At 37.7% G+C, this 19,606-nt stretch overlaps 1 protein-coding gene and 2 long non-coding RNA genes across 4 annotated transcripts; all 3 read right to left on the minus strand.

Moving 5' to 3' along the window:
- Positions 1-2,451: 2,451 nt before the first annotated feature.
- LOC135732043 (uncharacterized) lies at positions 2,452-4,156 on the minus strand. 2 transcript variants are annotated; one of them, XR_010526667.2, is made up of 5 exons: positions 4,110-4,156; positions 3,269-3,346; positions 3,105-3,158; positions 2,699-2,870; positions 2,452-2,588 (listed from the first exon to the last, which is right to left on the minus strand). It is a non-coding gene; the product is annotated as an uncharacterized lncRNA (long non-coding RNA). The 2 variants fall into 2 exon arrangements; XR_012336413.1 differs by lacking the exon at positions 4,110-4,156 and having other exon boundaries at positions 3,269-3,909.
- A 1,262-nt stretch (positions 4,157-5,418) lies between these two features.
- Positions 5,419-15,023, minus strand: LOC135732042 (uncharacterized). Its single transcript, XR_012336412.1, has 3 exons — positions 14,522-15,023; positions 7,357-7,702; positions 5,419-5,541 (listed from the first exon to the last, which is right to left on the minus strand). It is a non-coding gene; the product is annotated as an uncharacterized lncRNA (long non-coding RNA).
- On the minus strand, positions 11,913-12,970 carry LOC135761059 (uncharacterized). Its single transcript, XM_065275156.2, has one exon. It carries the CDS (start codon positions 12,652-12,654, stop codon positions 11,974-11,976), a length of 681 nt encoding a protein of 226 aa, XP_065131228.1. The 5' UTR covers positions 12,655-12,970; the 3' UTR covers positions 11,913-11,973.
- Positions 15,024-19,606: the final 4,583 nt, after the last annotated feature.

The raw sequence follows: 19,606 nt of genomic DNA on the forward strand, positions 1-19,606 counted from the left end.
AAACATTCTAACCCGTATCATTTACCAAGGGCTGCAGCAATAGTTCAAAACATACATTTCGGCAGTGGGCCTGTGAATGGTCCAGTTCAACCTAGTCAGACTCAAGGCCCCCCTTTCCGTCCATGGTTGTAGAGTGTATCATCGGGACGATGATAGAAAAACCAGGGGTAGAATGTAATGGGGTGACCCTTTTTATTATTGGGGTTGTCTTTTTCGTTCTTGGTGGATGGAGTTGGGCGGAAGTTAAGCTCACGGCCCCTTTAAAACCGCTGAGTTTTCCTTTCATTTCCGTTTATCCTCTGGCATGGTATGCGGGTTGCGTTCGTTTGTGTCGCAAGAATTATTTATTATGCGTTAAGCATTGAGCGCTGATTCAGTGGCGTAGACCTGCATAAGGGGGAAAATCCCTTTATCTCTCGGCTTGGGCCTGTGGAAGTGCAACTGCATAAATTAAGGTACATTATTATACCGATATGCTGCTGTATGGTTTTTTTTAGTAGTGCCGTTTAATGATGATTCATTTATATAGTGTGATCAAGGCAGTGTTGGTGGTTTGTTCACCGTGCTTACCGAGGGTCTGTTAATTGTGCTGCAGGTAAGTTTGTGAATCTTCTAAATCGTTTGCTAACTAAAGATGTAATTTTCCTCTGTGGTTAATGATTAAATTGGGTGAATATTTTATAGAATCTGCCCGCTGTTGCTTTGCTGCTGCGGGGCGGCGTGTTACTGTGATCCGTGGGCTGCGCGCTGGAGATTGGAGAGTGCGCGCTCCAGTCCCATTGACTACTTTAAAGACGCATGTTTATATGCGCTGAGCTTCATGTGAATGAGTTTTATGCGAGCGTGAGCCAGGGCGAGTGCGTGTTTGAATGACTATATTGTGTCTGCTGGAGTGACGATATTGTGCGTGGTTGGGTGATTATATTGTGTGTGCGGTTGAGTGACTATATAATGTGTGTATGGTGAGAGTGGTTTTTGAGTAATCTATTATTGTTACTTTTTCAACATTTAATGTTATTTTCTTTCGTTTTGTTTCTTTCTGTTTTGTCAATTGTATGGAATATTGTGAGTATTTGTTATTGAATAGGTTGTTTTTGGTATATTGCCAAACTGTATTTGTAATTGTCTTTTTATTTCATTTTTATTTGATTGTGGGTTGCTTGTCAATCGTGTTGAGTACTGTGAGCGGCTATTAGCACTGCTCTTATCTCTTATCAATCCATTTATAAAGGGTATTTGGTTGCTGGGTTCAGGAGGATTTATTTCTATTTTTTATTTTATTTTATAATTTGGTTTGGTTACTGTGTGGATTGTGATTTTGGTTATACAATTGCATGAGGGTGTGAACTGAGGTTGGATTTAATTTATTTGAATTCTTATTTTTTTCTTTCATTTCTCCTCCCCAAATGCTAATGTATCCAATGGGATATTGAGATTGATATTGGTCCGAGATCCGATTTTACAAGTTACCATTGTATGACATTAAGAGTCTGTTTGTGTGTGTGTGAATGTTGTTGTTTTTATAAATTGTGTATTTTTCCCCAAAAATTGTTTTTGGGTTGAATTATTATATTTTTATATTTTCTGATACCAAATAAAGATTGTACACATCTCTGCTTGTCCTTTCCATTTGTTTGGAAACCTGTATTTAGGGCATTTATAGAAAAAATATTCTATTAGGAGGATTTAGCCTCCGCCCACACATGCACTTATATCGACGTCGCAATGCAAAAGAAGAAGGGCAAGAAAGAAACCTGTCCTGGTCTGGCGATTTAAGGGAACATTTGTTTAAGGTATGTAGTAATAATACATTTTAATAATGCTGGGTGTGGGATCAGTTAACTAGAAATTTCGTTGATAATAAGCAATGTATGTACAGTAACTAGCTAGTTCACGTTATATATTTTATTCACGTGTCTGTGGTTATTTTAGGTTTTTGATAGTTAATTTCACTGATAGTTTGAGCCCGTGTAAATTTCTTAAAAAGCTGTAATTATTATTTTATTTAACATTATTATGTTTGCTGTCAAGACTGATATTTATTTATATATATTTATTGACGTTGATATGTAAACTTAACCTACTCAGTTGTACTTGACTAATGCAATAATGACAGGTCCACCTGTTTAAAGGGATACTTCACCGATTTAGCATTCAGCTTTGTATCTGTAGAAACCCGGCAGTATTACTGAATGACCATGTTTCCCTCCATCATTTCCCCCTGAGAGGAGAGATATCTGCATTTTGGTTCTGCAAAAAAGTCCTCCGATGATGCAAAAATCGTCATATTACATCATCGGAGGACTTTTTTGCAGAACCAAAATGCAGATATCTCTCCTCTCAGGGGGAAATGAGGGAGGGAAACATGGTCATTCAGTAATACTGCCGGGTTTCTACAGATACAAAGCTGAATGCTAAATCGGTGAAGTATCCCTTTAAGTATATTGTAAAACATTTGAACATAACAACATTTGGACATAACATACACACATTGTTTCCGCCTGCATCAATTTAGTTGTATAGCTGCATTGCTGGTTAACACCTCTGGGCAGATTCTCCATGTTCTTCTTTTATGTGTAGCTGCTCACCTTAAACAGATACAGTACATTGAAGTAATGTTTAAAACAAATTAAGCCCTATAATATTGTTTATGTTTACAATAATTGGTAAAAAGTTTGACGGATAAAATGGTTCTTACCATTCTCTATATAAGCCCCTCTGTTAACTTTTGTTCAAGCCTGTCTAGATCTTTTATCAGTCTAGAAAGATGTTGGAGAAAAGACATCATCCTCTTCTATAATCTCCATCTGTAATTGGACTAACAACTGAACCAGTGAAGGCAGGTGACTCCAAGATTGTCTTGTTTACAGCTGCAATATCAAAAAAATAATTGAATTGAGGCTTTTTATATACATTTAGTATTTTTTATTAAAATTCATAATGAGCATATGTATACATTGATTTAAAACAGTCCTCAAGACTGTAGATTTACTGTGAGGTTTTGAATGTTGGACAGATTATCAGACCTGCATCTGCATATGTTGATGTTTAGCTAATGACGATTTTAAATACATTTATTATTATTTTTTTTTTAGGCAACTTACTCTCCATTCGACCTTGCAGGTCACACCATGGTCTCAAGAGTGAAAATGAGTGCTCTATGGATTGAACAGAAAAGGTAGTATTAAACAGTGTTATGTTGTATTTAAATGCCAAGAACAATGCGTTTATGTTTTCTTCCTAATTATGTCAACAAATGCTCTCTTACCTTGCATGGTACTTTGGGTGAATCAAAACTCCAACCATCTGTATGAGGGTCTGGATGGATAAAGGATGCCCACTGGAGCTGGAAATGATGGATCAGGTCATTTTCATTTGTCACATTTACAAAGAAGCACACTCTAAGGATTGCGTTACCCTGTCTGTGGCAAATACACTAGACAAAAGTATTGGGAGGCCTCATTCTAATAAACATGTTTATTTATTCCAGTATGTCCAATCAAAACAAATATAAATGCTATACCATATAATACCACTACAAAGAATTTTGATTTTGATTTTTGTTGCAACAGTTTTGTAAGTGCCTTTTTCTGTTCCGAAATAACTACAGCTTCTTGTACAAGTTATTGATAGGTTTAGGTGATGAGTTTTTGGCTAAAAACCTTTGAGTCATATCAAAGGTGTTAGCTGAGTTAAGGTCTATTCAGAGCAGTCAAAGTTCTTCCACACCAGACTGAATCACTAATTTTCTGTTTGAACCTTACTTTGTTTGTAGGGTCATTCTTAAGTTGGTATTAAAAAGGGCCCTGCCAAAACTCTTGCTATAAATTTAGCATCAAACGGTTTTTCTAGAATATCATATGCTGTAGCATTAAGATTTGTGCTCATGGAAATAAATAAAGTATTTAAACCTGTTTATTAGAAGGAGGTGTCGCAATAGTTTTGTCTATATAGTTTATGTTTAACAAGCCAAAATAACTAGTGCTGCTTCTTTTTAAGAACTTTTGGGTATTTTTAAATCAGCCAGAGGAATAACAGTCCTTAAATGTGTAATGTACTGCCATAATTTTGTAATGATCAAACGTGAGGTCAGATTCTTGTTAACCTACTGTGTTCTTTCTTGATGGTTAGCCGAGTGTCCCAGGACAGAAAATCTGTTTCGTATGAATCAGAGTCAGACATTAACATCTAATATGTAATATCTAGTGATATGTTTTCTTAGATAATGCTATGAACAAATGCTCTTTTACCTTGAATATTAGGTGTCATGGCTAGTCCGTGTCATGTTTTGTGTATTGCACTGATCCGTCTCACCTGGACTCTCATTGACTCATTAAGCCAATACACCACACCTGTCTTATGTTTAATTGTCTTTGTATTTATATGCCTTGTTTCTGTCACACCGGTTGCCGGTAGATTGTCATTGTCATTACTTCCATGTCTGTTCCTGTTCACGTTGGATGTTCCTGTGTTACTTACATGCCTGTTATTTTACTCCTCGTGTTTTGTTTCCAGTTTTATTATTAAATGTTATTTATTGGTTCGAACTCTGCGTTTGCGTCCTGTCTCTCCAACCCTGTCGTGACAGAATCTACCGGCCAGCACTGGACGCAGCGGGTTCACGGAGGGCGGCTCCCCCAGGAGTTTCGTCGAGGGGGAGTAGTGACATCGGGGTGTATTCCCCATCAGCCCCGATGTCTCTTGGGGACCACCGTGAGCGATCGCTCGCTCCCGCGAGCATGCGGGAGGAGGATCGGCCCAGGCGGTCCCCCAACGGTTGAGTCGTCGACGACGGTCCCTCTGAGGACCACCATCCTGCTCGCAGGGGGATCCGGAACGGACCACGCCCGATCATTTCCCCGGGGTGGCTACCGAGAGAGGGTCTCCGTTTCCGCGAGGGGATGGGAGATGACTTCCGGGGGCAGCTGATCGTCGACGATTCCCAGGAGGGGGGTAATTCGTCTGCCTCGGTTCTCGGAGCGATCGCTCCGGTTCTCCTGGCGCAGTCCGGCCAACCGTTCCTGTTGGTCTCGTCCCGGCAGCTGCCGGCTTCGCCAGGGTCCCCAAGCCCTCCACCCCTCCCTTGGACTCTTGCTACCAGACTTTGTTTTTGTTTTGTGTTTTTTTTTGAGTGTCTGGTAGCCACTCGTAGAGGGAGGGGTTATGTCATGGCTAGTCCGTGTCATGTTTTGTGTATTGCACTGATCCGTCTCACCTGGACTCTCATTGACTCATTAAGCCAATACACCACACCTGTCTTATGTTTAATTGTCTTTGTATTTATATGCCTTGTTTCTGTCACACCGGTTGCCGGTAGATTGTCATTGTCATTACTTCCATGTCTGTTCCTGTTCACGTTGGATGTTCCTGTGTTACTTACATGCCTGTTATTTTACTCCTCGTGTTTTGTTTCCAGTTTTATTATTAAATGTTATTTATTGGTTCGAATTCTGCGTTTGCGTCCTGTCTCTCCAACCCTGTCGTGACAATTAGGTGGATCCACACTTGAACCATCTGTATGATGATCTGCACCCACTGGATCTGTAAATGGTGGTACAGGTAAGTTTCACAAGTAAACAAACTCAAATCCTATTCAGACCATTCATGATTCCAGCAATAACCAATTTTTTTCGTAACAATAAGACTGCATTTACAATGCAAATCTTAATGCACAGATCATATTTTTTTGACTATATTCATTTTTTGTTCTGCTCTTTTTATATTTACATAAGACACTATTCATATCTGATATCGGTGTTACAATAATTTGCAAAACTACAGTTAATATGAGTGTCATGATTTGCACTTGAGTTTTGTATCGACTTAAGCCAGGGTCACTGCCAATTTAGGCATGTTTTAATTATGACACTTAAACAATTGTATATGTACTTCGATAAAGGTTTTTGCAGTCATGGAAACATAAGTGAATCGCAGACAGCATTCTTCTTTTACGAATGTAAAATGGCTGGAGTAGTGATGTCACTAGCTAAATTAATTTTCATTTGACCTCCCCCACAGAAAGACACAGCACATCATTATATCGATGGCTCCGCCCACTGGTGTTCAGTCTAAAGTAGTAGTTGTTGACAATCATAAAGTTGTAATAACAGTAAGATTGTGATGTCAGACAAACATTGTGCTGTTGCTGGCTGTGGGAAATTAGTGTCTTTGTAAGGGTCGCAAATAATTTGAAAATATTTATGTTTCAAAATATGCCCCCCTAACATGAACTAAACTGGACTGTTGCAGAGACCAAGTGTAGTAGGGTACGGAGCGCTCACACTAGTAACACCAAACTTTGGAGGTAAAACATACTTTGGTATGATACAGTGTGCATAGTGTGAGTACCCCATAATTTTACTGTAAACCATGCCGCTCCTTAGAGCTTATTTCTATGTATATTTTAAACATTCTTCATTCTCTTGTGATTATTTTTGCAGGTTTCTGAATTGATGTCAGATGCAAAGCAGAAGCTTATTTTCTTTCAGTTTGGCTTCATTGTGGAAAAATGCTTGAAACTAAAATGCAGGTGACATTCTTTTGTTTATTGAAGCTATGACAAATAATTTGTCTGTTTAGTTAATGTTTTATACAGTGTAACTGTACCTAAACATTGTTCCTTGAGGTCCTCTGCTATTCACATTTTGTATGTCTTCCTTATTTAACACACCTTATTCAAATCATCAGCTCATTAGTAGAGATCTTCATGAACTGAACTGAGGCTGTGTCCAAATGTTCACACTTGTTGTCTTTGCACTAGACTACTTACATTACGGTTTTTTTGTATTTGGCCTAAGTATTCTAGTGGGCGTGAAGATCCCAAGCGTGCATGTGGAATTATTCATCCGATGGGACACACTTAGCATGTGTAAAAATTTCAATCCAGGTAGTGCCAGCAATTTGCACCAAAACGTGTTTGTGTTTTATTTACTACTTTTAATTTATATTTAACATTTTTAAGTTTTTCTGTAAATAAAATGAACACTCTGAAATGAACATTTGCTTATATCAAACTTTTAGATGCAGAATTATTTGCTCCTGTAAAAAAGCTCTTTTTATTTTGAGTATGTAGCTTTATTAAAGTGTATTATTTATTCAGTAGTCCCTAAATAAACGACACAATGTTGCAGATGTTTCACAAAATGCATAACAATAATGCAGTGAACACCATAGAAATGTTAACATACAATTAAAAGTCTCATGCTTTACATCCAGAACATGATGCACGATAGGATGCACAAAGTGATATTTGGACGCAGCCTCAGTCTGTCAAATCAAAGAGACATACAGAATGCACAGAGCAGTGGGACTCCATGAACAGAGTTGAGAACCACTGCTGTAACTCATTATGCTTACCTGACTCATGCAGAATTCTGGCCTGGTGTTTGGTCCCCACTTTCTCTGGCTTGTGTCTCCATCATCATTACACTCTTGTCAGTGTAATAGTATCGTCGTCTGCGTACCAGGACTTTGTTACTCAGCTGTCCCTTCTCCTTCAAGCTACATTTTTGTCAAGCTGCAACAAGTTGGAATACATAATTATTAACGTTTAATGATTTTGATGTATGAAATATGTAACAAAAGCAAAAAATGTATAGACATTCTATTAAGAAATTACCTTTTTGTTGTTTGTTTACTGACCTTTCAACCATATTGCATTTATAATTGATCATCATACCTTTGGTCTACTGTTAACAGGCTACTTTAGAAAACAAAGACAAACAAAAAAGAGAGAAAAAATTATAAATGCTGAATGTGTCTCATCTTAAATACATTGTTGTTGTTTTTGTTTCATTGAATTTGGATGTTTTGATGATTTAAGGAAAATTTACGTAGCATATATATTGATGTTTTAAATCAGAGTTTGTTAATGACACTTAATCATTAACAAACATTTAAAAAGCTTTATTACAATACTAATTGATAATATTAATGTAATAATCTTGTTTTGTAACACCCTAAATCACTGAGCGCACAAATGCTACCCCTGTTACAAGCATGAGTGGTTGACTTCATGCAGACATGCGCAGACATTGAAGTACCGCGAGAGTGATTCAAAAGCCCACGAAACAGTGTAAACACGCGGTACTGTGATGTCATACTGGTTAACGCTAAGCCACGTGAAGCCGGACACAAGGGCTACACTAATCTTTGGGCTGGAGTAGCCTGTGGTTTTTAAGGCTTCGTGTCTCATCGCGTTAAACGATCGCAGAACGATTTATTTCTCTTTTTCACCTCGATCTTTGGCCTCGTGTGATTTACTGTAGTATCTTCCAGTAAAGAATCACCAACAAAGAGATGCTGCATATCAAAGCTTACACTTTACTGAGGCGTTGGAGTTACACACAAGACAAACAATTCACAACGTGCTTCACATTGCACTCTACTTCGAACACACCATGAAGTACATCACCTATATATATATAAACCAACACTGACCCCTAGTGGATACTCCAGGATACTACATCCCCTCCTTCTTAAGCTGGAACTTGGGGGTCTTTTCCTGTATTTAAGATTTTCACGTAATAGGACTAATTAACAATAAATCTCAAGTAGAATTTACAAATAGCAATTACATAAGTTACACAATCCTATATTAACAACACATTATCCCACAGATCTCATTAACTCTTGGACCAATGTATTGTACTGATCATTTTTATGCATTTACTTAACTCATGTAACATAGTCTTTCAAATAAGCTGGAGGGCATCTCTCTCTTCCTGATCTTCGCAGCTTTGTGTGAACATTAGTGTCTTTTTCAGCAACAGGCACTTCTGAGGATTGTTGGTTCTCAGTAACAGACAATTCTGATGGTTGTTCTTTCTCAAATGCAGACATTTCTTTACCTACAGGTGCTTTAGCAAAATCCAGCTTTGGCAAGACAGAAGCATCGACACCCTGTTCATTCTCGGAGGGTAGAAATATCTCCAGCATCTCATCAGCACCACGAATTTGCATTTGGTCCACATGTCTCTTTACAATTTGTCCTTGTCCAATAGCAGTTTTGTATGACACAGGTCCAGTACAACTTTCCACTACGGCCGGAATCCACTTTGGACCAAAGCTGTAGTTCCTCACATACACGGAATCTCCAGGTTCAAAACTTCTGAATTTACAATGTTTATCATGGCTTTCTCTTTGTTTTTGTTGTTTTTGTAGGACTTTAGTCCTCAGGTCAGGAAGGAGCAAATCAAAGGTTGATCTTAACTTACGGGACATTAACAATTCAGCAGGTGCCAATCCAGTTGTTGCATGAGGTGTGATTCTATAATTAAACAAGAATCTTGCTACTCTTGTCTCCACAGTGTCACCTGTTAACTTCCTCATCCCCTCCTTGAAGGTTTGTACAGCACGTTCTGCAAGGCCATTTGATGAAGGATGGTAAGGAGCAGACATAACATGCTGAATGCCATTTCTCTTCATAAAAATCTTGAACTCTTCACTTGTGAAACATGTTCCATTATCCGTCACAATCATTTTAGGTAATCCATGTGTACTAAAACACTGTCTCATTTTCATAATAGTGATTTGTGAAGTGGCATGTGTTACCGGGTAAATTTCTAACCATTTAGAATGGGAATCTACCAAAATTAAAAACATTTTTCCCAAAAAGGGGCCCGCATAGTCTACATGAAGTCGTTCCCAGGGTGAGCCTGGCCACTCCCATGGGTGCAAAGGAGCTTGAGCAGGTGCCTTCTTACAACTTTGACATACCTCACAATTCTGCACAACTCTCTCCACATCTTGATCCATTCCAGGCCACCACATGTATGATCGGGCCAATCCTTTCATTCGTGTCATTCCCGAATGGGTCTGATGTAACTGAGTCAATAAAGCAGCTCGTCCCTGGGTTGGTATAATGATTCGAGCTCCCCAAGTGACACATCCATCTTTAACACTCAGTGCATCTTTCCTATGAAAATATGGTAAAAACTGTGGCTCTACTATGCTAGGCCAGCCCTTCAGGATGTACTCATGTACTTGTGAGAGTATGATGTCATGTTTTGTCCATTTCTTTATTTGTTCAGCGCTAACAGGCAAATCATCCATTAATTCCATCATTAGTACTTGATCATCATTGTCATCAGGTTCTCCATTACCAGGCATTGGGAGTCTACTCAGAGCATCTGCATTTTGATGACATTTACCTGGTTTGTACTCAATTTTGTACTGATATGCTTGTAACATCACAGCCCACCTCTGTACTCTAGGTGACCCCATTTGAGGAATTGCCTTGGATTCATTGAAAAGATTAATCAAGGGCTTGTGGTCAGTAAGAATTGTAAATGATCTACCATATAAATACCTGTGAAATCTCTGAATGCCAAAAATCACAGCTAAGCCTTCTTTGTCCAACTGTGAATATCGCTTCTCTGCAGGCGTTAGCGTTCTTGACATAAATCCCAGAGGTTTCTCCACATGAATAATGAACTCAGATGAATAATGCACTAGCACATTGGCTTTTCTCAATAGGGCTTTAGATTCCTTAAACGCTTTTTGTTGTAACTTTTTCCACATCCACTGAACATCTTTCTTTAACAGCAGATGTAGGGGGGCTAGCAGCGTTGCCAGATTTGGAAGGAATTTATTATAATAATTCAGCAGCCCTAAATATGCTTTAAGCTCTGTGATATTTCTTGGTTCAGGTGCCTCTTCAATGGCTTTCACTTTAATCTCTGTAGGATGGAGACCCTGTGCATCTACCTTGTGGCCTAAATATTCCACTTCGTCTGCCAGAAATGTGCATTTCCCTCGTTTTAGGCGCAAGCCAGCTTCTTTCAATCTCACTAACACTTCGTCTAGTGTCTTCAAGTGACTTTCTTGGGTAACACCAGTCACCAGTATATCATCCAGATACACAACCACTCCTGGAATGTCTTGTAACAGTCCCTCCATGGTTCTCTGGAAAATAGCAGGGGCTGAAGAAACTCCAAATGGTAACCGATTATAGGTAAATAATCCTTTGTGTGTGTTTACAGTCAGATACTTTTTAGAGTTGTCATCCATAACAATTTGTTGGTATGCGTGACTCATGTCCAACTTTGTGAACTGCTTACCTCCATCCAATCGAGCAAACAGATCTTCCACTCTTGGTATAGGATATTGTTCTAAGGTTGACACTCTGTTGACTGTAAGTTTATAGTCACCACATAATCTTATGCTGCCATCTGGTTTTAGGATAGGAACCACAGGAGCGGCCCATTCTGCATATTTAACAGGTGAGATAATTTTGTTTTGTAGCAGTCGCTTAATTTCTTCTTCCACCTTAGTTTTTAAGGCGTATGGTACAGATCTAGGTCTAAAAAATCTGGGGCTAGCATCAGCCGGCACATGAAGAGTAGCAGTGGTGCCCTTTAAAGTTCCTAGCTCCTCTTTAAATACTTCATCATGCTTAGATAGTACTTCTTGTAATGTCATCACATCTGACTGTACCAATTTTATCTCACTCCATGGTAACTGAATTTCTTCCAGCCAGGCTCTACCCAGTAAGCATGGTCCTGTTCCTTTCACTATAACAAGTGGCATTTTCTTCTCGTGCTCTTGATACTGCACCTGAACATCAGCCACACCCACTATTTCTAGTGCTTCTCCTGTATACGTTCTTAACTTGATTTTTGAAGATCTTAATTTAGGAGCGTGTGAGTCTTTCCAAATGTCTTTGAACATTCCTTCATTCATCAGACTTACGCTGCATCCTGTATCAATTTCAAAAACTACAGGTCTGTCCTCCACTTGTAATTCAACAGTAAAAGGCTTGACTTTTTTCTCTGACTCAGTTTTAACACATGCCAAAGTGAACGTTTCCTCTGCTTCATCACTGTCATAATTACTTTCACTGACATTAAATGCTTTATATGGCCGCATACTTTTTCCTCTCTTTTCGGTGACATCTCGTCCCCTCTGTTTACCTTTATTGCGACAGGCCCTGGCAATATGGCCAATTTTACCGCCTACATAACATGTGTCCTTTTAAAATCTACATTCATTGGGCATGTGACTTTTTCCATGGCACCTGTAGCATGCTTTAGCTTCTTTTTGTTCGCCTGGCTCCTCTCTTATTTCATGACTTGGTTTCCTTGCCTTAAACCGGACGCTGTTACATGTTTGCATGTTGGATTTACTTTGTAAATCTAGCACATTTTTGTTAGCTGCTTCGGAGGCTAATGCAATTTTAAAAGCAGTCTCAAATGTTAGATTAGGCTCTGAAAGCAATCGTCTTTGAATTCGATCCTCCTCTATGCCACAAACAAGGCGGTCTCTTAGCATTTGATCCAATGTTGTGCCATAATTACAATCTTGTGCTAATCGTCGTAACTCGGCCACATACTCAGTTACAGTCTCTGTTGGCTTCTTTGTTCTTGAATCAAATTTAAATCTCTGTACAATCTCACTTGGTTGTGGATTGAAATGATTCTTTAGCAATGTTATTAACTCTTGATAAGTCTTTTCACTTGGTTTAATTGGACTGAGGAGATTTCTCATTGTACTATAAGTTTGCGGTCCCACCACACTTATAAGAATAGCTCTTTGCTTACCCTCGTCCTCGATTTCATTAGCCACGAAAAATTGCTCCAGTATTTCTGAATACTCTTCCCAAGTTTGAGCCTTTGCATCAAATGCTGCTAGTGAGCCAATCGTTCCTGTAGCCATGGTTAATCTTCTACCTGTGTTTTAGACTCTTTTTCTCCTCTTCAAGTAGTTATCATCCTTTTGCTCTTTCAAATGTCGTTTCTCCTCTCGGGATTAAACTTCATCCTCGTCGCCAAAATGTAGTATCTTCCAGTAAAGAATCACCAACAAAGAGATGCTGCATATCAAAGCTTACACTTTACTGAGGCGTTGGAGTTACACACAAGACAAACAATTCACAACGTGCTTCACATTGCACTCTACTTCGAACACACCATGAAGTACATCACCTATATATATATAAACCAACACTGACCCCTAGTGGATACTCCAGGATACTACATTTACCAAAACCAACATGTGAAGTTACAACGCTGACGAAGGAGTTTCATCAGGTAAGTAACCAACATTATGTTATGCATGTAGTGGATCTAAAGATTGATTGTCGTATATGATCATTCTTTTTTGGGTTTGTTTGTTTGTAACGTTTATCAATGCAAGCCAAAATCGAGCTGCAAATCCTGAAGGCAAGGCACGTTGAACATGTAACCGTTTTCTCAGCGGTGGTGGGGTAAACATTTGCTAAGTTAGCCTAGACCAGCCCCTGTTTAACTTAAAGTTACTTGAGTTATAAAATGTATCAATCTTCCCGCCCGACTTGCTTGGAGTAAGTTAACGTTATGTAAACGACCGGTATTCACAAGAAGCCTTAAAGTTTTATAGCGAAGTGGTTTGATAATTAAGTTAATATATTTTATCAGTTGTATTAGCTATAAAGTTATTTATATCTGTGAATTAATTCGTATTTTTGTCAGTTTCTAACAACACATACATGACAAAAGGCTAGCGTAACGTTAATAACGTACGTTAAGTTACTTACCAACACGAACAAACTGAGTCTGACAGACAAATTAACTTAAAGCCAACAATAAAAAAAAAACATATTATAAATTAACATAAACGTTATGTTTACGAATTATATTATTTACATGTTAATAATGATGTTAAATGCGAAGAAAATGTTGAAGTGTGCCTGAGGAAAAACGGTCATATGATGAAAATGGCGCTCACGTGACGTACGAATGGCCTCGCGACCACTGTCTATGCTCGCGACCAGCTCGCGCTTGCGCGACAGAAGGGTTAACTTTCTGCTCCAACCTGCAACCATTTGAATGAAGGGATAATAACAAATAACCAAAGTTTAATAATATTGCTGGATTTTTTATAATGCTTAATAAATTATGCGTGTAAATTTACACATATTTATTACGTCACTGACATTGTTTTTTATTGCGTTTATTTCTTTTATATTGATTGAAAATGAAAACCTTATTTAATTTACCTAAAATTTGTTTGTGTTTAACACTGATTTATGTTGTTTTTCTGTTTAATATTAGTGTGTCCTGGTAAATGTGTGCTCGGAAACATGCAGATTACAGTATTTACAGAGCCGACCTTGAGGCACCCACTGATGGATAATCTGTTTACCAAAAAACAGGTAATGTATAAACATTGCAAATATAATGAATTCACAAGTATATAATTTCACAAATATTAAATATTATTAACAATTATTATTAATAATGTACATATTAAATCATATTATACATGTTCAGTTGTTCTGTTAAGTTATTTGAAGGATATGCATGGTAGATCAATTAGATTATCTTTCTCACTAGCTATAAGCAGCATGCTATATAAATGTTCCACTTAAAGGTGTAGCGGAGGATTTTCTCGAATTTTAGAAAAGAAACGCCGTCTCCGCTTTTTAAAAAAAATGCAATTGCGCAACACTCCAGATTGACAACTAGGAGGACCAATAGTCTTGATGATCCACCCGGAAAATCTAAATTCTCTGCAATACCTTTCATGTTTAATGCTCTTTTACCTTGATTGTTAGGGTGGTGTTCATACAAAGCAACTTATTGCTCATCTGCTTGAGAGAAAGTTACTGCTGGGGCTCTCCTGCTAAGGTTGTCTTAATTCTAAAAAGAAATTAAGTCATTTAGGCTTAGGTCATAGCAAGTTTTGAATGAATGACTTCACAATCTGTTTTAATAATGTTTATTTACAATGTATTTTATTCCACTTACCTGAATCGTGCAGAGGCTTGATGTTAAGTCCACCGGTTGTCTTCTCCAACCTCTGAGTGAAGCCACCACGAGGGGTCGTGTTAACCAATTTTTTTTTAATTTTAGTGCACAGTGAGTGTGTCTACATAGTCTAAACGCTTAATAAACTGATAACGTGTAAGGTCATTTAAATGCATAAAATGGTTTTCTTTTATAGGGTAAAGCCCATAAATGGCAAAAACTGATTGGCACAGGTAGTTTTTTTGCTCTTAAACCAGATTTTAACGTCTTTTTTGCCGTTTCGTATGTGCATATGTCTCCACCTGTGATAGATAAACTTCACAAATAAAAGTAAATTAAAACGCTTGAAACATGTTTATGTAACAAGCTGATTTTTATAATATCATAATAAGATAATTGTCCTCTTATTATGTGCATGTAAACATACTCAATGTCTTTGTTTATCCTTTGTCTCAAGTCACACTGAGTGTGAGAAGTAATTTGTCCAGTGCTGTCTGGAAATCTAATGATAACTGCAATTCCTTCAGTCTAACATGATGGTTGAATTACACACAGATAAACTCCCACTTTATAGACCACAAGATTTGAGTTCAGGCAGATTAAGATAGTTGATTGAGTTTAGTTGTTATTGTTTGGCTGTTGGCTCATATTATTATTGATTTTGACAATTTTCTTACAGCCCTTGTCTGTCAAAATAATGCAACCTCTGGTTGTAAAGCACATTTTAAACTGATCTTCTTCATTCTGTCACTAGCCCACCACAATCCATGTTTACCAGCTGTGAAAGTGCAGGCCAAAAATCTTCCTTCACCTGTGGGCCTCTACCCACATGTAGATAAGGTAATGAATTATTTGATTACTGTCGCTGTTTCTGTCACTGGGGCAAAATAACTGTCCTAGAGAACATGAAGAATAGACAAAACTGTGGTATTGCGCTAGCCCTAAAAATTTGAGAATCTTGATGTTTCTAACACATGGTACAACCGCTTAGTAGGCATGGGCCAGTATAAGATTCTGGCGGTATGATTACCTTTAGCAAAAATACCACGGTTTCACAGTGTTGCGGTATTCCCATTGCTACACTAATTTTTTTTTATTTTTTAATGGCAGGTAAAAATAAAGCCTTTAAATTATATTATATATAATATTTTCGAAATGTATATTACATGTAAACATCAAATCAATCACATGACTTAATGAATTTTGTATAAATACAGTTCATACCTTGGAGACGGTTTCACAGACCATTTTAGTGGTTTTGTAACCTTGACTGTTTAAAACCACGGTGTACCTTAAAACTGGTAACCAGCCCATGCCTACCGCGTAGTATCTATTATTAAGGTGGTTGACAGGTCTGTTTGCATGTTATTGCATTGGTAAAAATTTATTGTTTATAGTCCAATATTGATTGTGAGAATTATTTAAATTTCCTTAAAAATGTTCTAACATCTTTTCCTTTCTTTTCTTAATGCAGCACTTCAGGAGAAACCTGCTAAGATGCACAGATTCAACTCTGGCCCATTGTCATCCCAACACCTCATCTGCCATCAGTTTTGTTTAGTGTCGGTCTATTGCAAAAGTTCTTATAAACTTTAAATGAGACTTTGTGTTAAGCAGGGGTTTCCAAACTTTTCATTCCACAACATATTAAGCCCAGGATACACAGCAGGATTTTTGCAATCCAATAAGACCTTATCACACTGTGTGACAAGGATTGTTTAAACTTCAGCAGTAGACTGTCGATGAAGACACCTATTGAATCTGAAGCTGCGACATCTGTCATCAGCATGCGCTAGTGGTAAACAAATACAGGTTTGCAGATCGTAGAAGCAAACACATTGTTGATGTGCGATGATCATGCTGAACTTCTTACACTGTCATAAAACTATTGTAGGTGTCTTTGGTCCAAGGACTGGGAAAACAGACGTCTTTAAACCTCTCACACTGTATGAGATAGGACCACCAATTAAGAGCCACGATCACAGAAATCTCCACGATTGTTTCACGATTGGTAATCTTTCATCTGGGACAGCCAAAAATCGTGCCGTGTATTATGGGCTTTAGACAGGTGTAATCTTATAGTATATCAAAACCATTGCTAATAATTAATTGGACAAACCATCACTACAATGCAACACTCACTATCTTACGGTGTGACCCACAAGTGGGTCTTCACCCACAGTTTAAAAACCCTGAGTATGAGAAAGAGTATGTTGTATTGTAATTAAAGTCACATCTAAGTGTTATGGAACAGTTTGTCATTATATTCACAGTATTACATGGTTCTTTCAGCAGTTACTACGTTACAGTGCTCTTAAAGTGTCCTGATCAGCTTTGGGTCTTGTGAAGTAATGTAATGAGAACTTGATCAATAGCTTTGCAGTATTTTTGTTACACTGTGGCTGTAATCATATTAATACATAGGTTAAACATTTTATTCAAATTTGGTAAACAAACTAGTCAATATAATTCATGCTGTGATGCTGGATTAAACGTGGTCAAATGATTGTGTATTGTGTTTTCAATTTTTTATGAGGTTTCTTCATCTATATAAACATTCTCAATATCACCTTTGGTTTGTTCAGATGATTTTTAAAACTAAATGTTGTGAAAATGCAAGGTGTGTTACACAATTTCAATGGATGGCGTGGGGTCAAAAACTATCAAAAGTTTCAACCTTAGATATATAACTGTTGACAAACACACTTAATGTGAGTCTCACCCAGTAATTATAATAAGCAGGAATTGCAGTAAGCAGGGTCACCTTAAGATAATCAGCTTGTTGGCAATTGTTTTATTTAATTAAATGTATAACTTTTTTCATTTCAGACTGATAAAACAGTCAGAGGGGCAGTGGCTGTTGGCAATGATGTTCTTGTGTGTTTTGTATTTGTTAATATTTTGTAGTCAGAAAGAGTATGAGATCTCCTTTTCTTGTGCATGGTGCTTTATCTACGGTAAGTGCCTTTTTAACGTTTTGGATTAAACGAAAAATGTCTATATTGCTTTTTTATTATACGTGATATGGGCTTTTATTAATTATATTTAATTATATTTTTTGCTTCAAAATTAATGCCAACCCTTGTTGACCAAACATGTTGACTATATTTTTAAAACAATTAAACAAGACATTTATTTAAAAAATGAAATGAGTTGGAGGTCTTTGCTGATTCGTCTGCGTTTGATCGGATTCAAGACCAAACGGAGATGCATTGCAGGCAGGTAGGATTTAGAATTTTTTAAGATCTTAAATACGTCTTGTAGAGATATGGAAGACGTATTATTCAAAGACGATCGTCAGCAGATGTAAAGATCTTTACAAGACGTATCTGAGACGTACATGTGCTATCTGGGACAGCATCTGCAATGACCGAGGGCATGAAGGGGGAAAGCAGAAGGACCAGATATTCACTAAAGAAACCGTTGCCTCTATTTTCTAATAAGTGATTTTATGGGGTTTGTTTAATAAAATCCACAGACGTTTTGCACTAATTCTTGCATTTTTCTTACATTAGTTCACAGCCAGGGTAAAAGATGAAATACCACAGAAATATGAATGTAATACCACAAGAATATTACAGGAATACTGCAGGAATATTATACAACAAAATCCTGTGGTAAATACTACAGAAATATGAAAGTAATACCACAAGAATATTACAGGAATACTGCAAGAATATTATATAACAAAATCCTGTGGTAATTACCGCAGAAATATGAAAGTAATACCACACAATCCCACAAGAATACTGCAGGAATATTACATTAAAACAAAATGCTATGGTAAATACTATAGAAATATGAAAGTAATGCCATAAGAATATTACAGACGCTACAACAAAATCCTGTGGTAAAGTGTCCCAAAAAAACAACACAATACCTGTGGTAAATACTACAGAAATATGAAAGTAATAACACAAGAATATTACAGGAATACCGCAAGAATATTATATAACAAAATCCTGTGGTAAATACTATAGAAATATGAAAGTAATACCACAAGAATATTACAGACGGTACAACACAATCCCGTGGTAAAGTGTCCCAAAAAACAACATAATACCTGTGGTAAATAATACAGAAATATGAAAGTAATACCACAAGAATATTACAGGAATACTGCAAGAATATTATATTACAGAATCCTGTGGTAATTTCTGCAGAAATATGAAAGTAATACCACACAATCCCACAAGAATACTGCAGGAATATTACATTAAAACAAAATGCTATGGTAAATACTATAGAAATATGAAAGTAATGCCATAAGAATATTACAGACGCTACAACAAAATCCTGTGGTAAAGTGTCCCAAAAAAACAACACAATACCTGTGGTAAATACTACAGAAATATGAAAGTAATAACACAAGAATATTACAGGAATACCGCAAGAATATTATATAACAAAATCCTGTGGTAAATTGTCATGACTGCTGGGTGATCGATGGCTGTGTGATCTGTGTGTGTGTGTGTTGTTTACCTGTGGTGCCGGTTCCTCGTGTATTCACTACTCCGCCCCCTTGTTTCGGTAATTGTTCACCGGTGGCGTCTCGTTACCTTTTCCCTTTATATCACACGTAGTCCTGTCCTTCGTTGCGCGCTCATTGTTTTATCTCAGTCCTGCTGCCCTGCCTTGTCTTGTCAGTCGTGCTCTGTCTTCTCCTCTGATTACCCCAGGTTTGGTCTCGGCGTTCGGGGACTCGTCTTCAACCGGACCGCTCGCTTGTGGAGTACTGGATTACTGACTTTGTTTGTCTCTCGCTACAGCTGGTTCGCTTCGTTTTAAGGCGGTACACCAGCTGTCTCCTTTCTCTCCGGTTTGCATCACCCGTGAGTGGAGTACACCTCATTACCATTGTGGATTATTGACTTTAATGA

This window comes from Paramisgurnus dabryanus, chromosome 3, assembly GCF_030506205.2.
Source record: "Paramisgurnus dabryanus chromosome 3, PD_genome_1.1, whole genome shotgun sequence".
In the NCBI taxonomy this organism is placed as follows: domain Eukaryota; kingdom Metazoa; phylum Chordata; class Actinopteri; order Cypriniformes; family Cobitidae; genus Paramisgurnus; species Paramisgurnus dabryanus.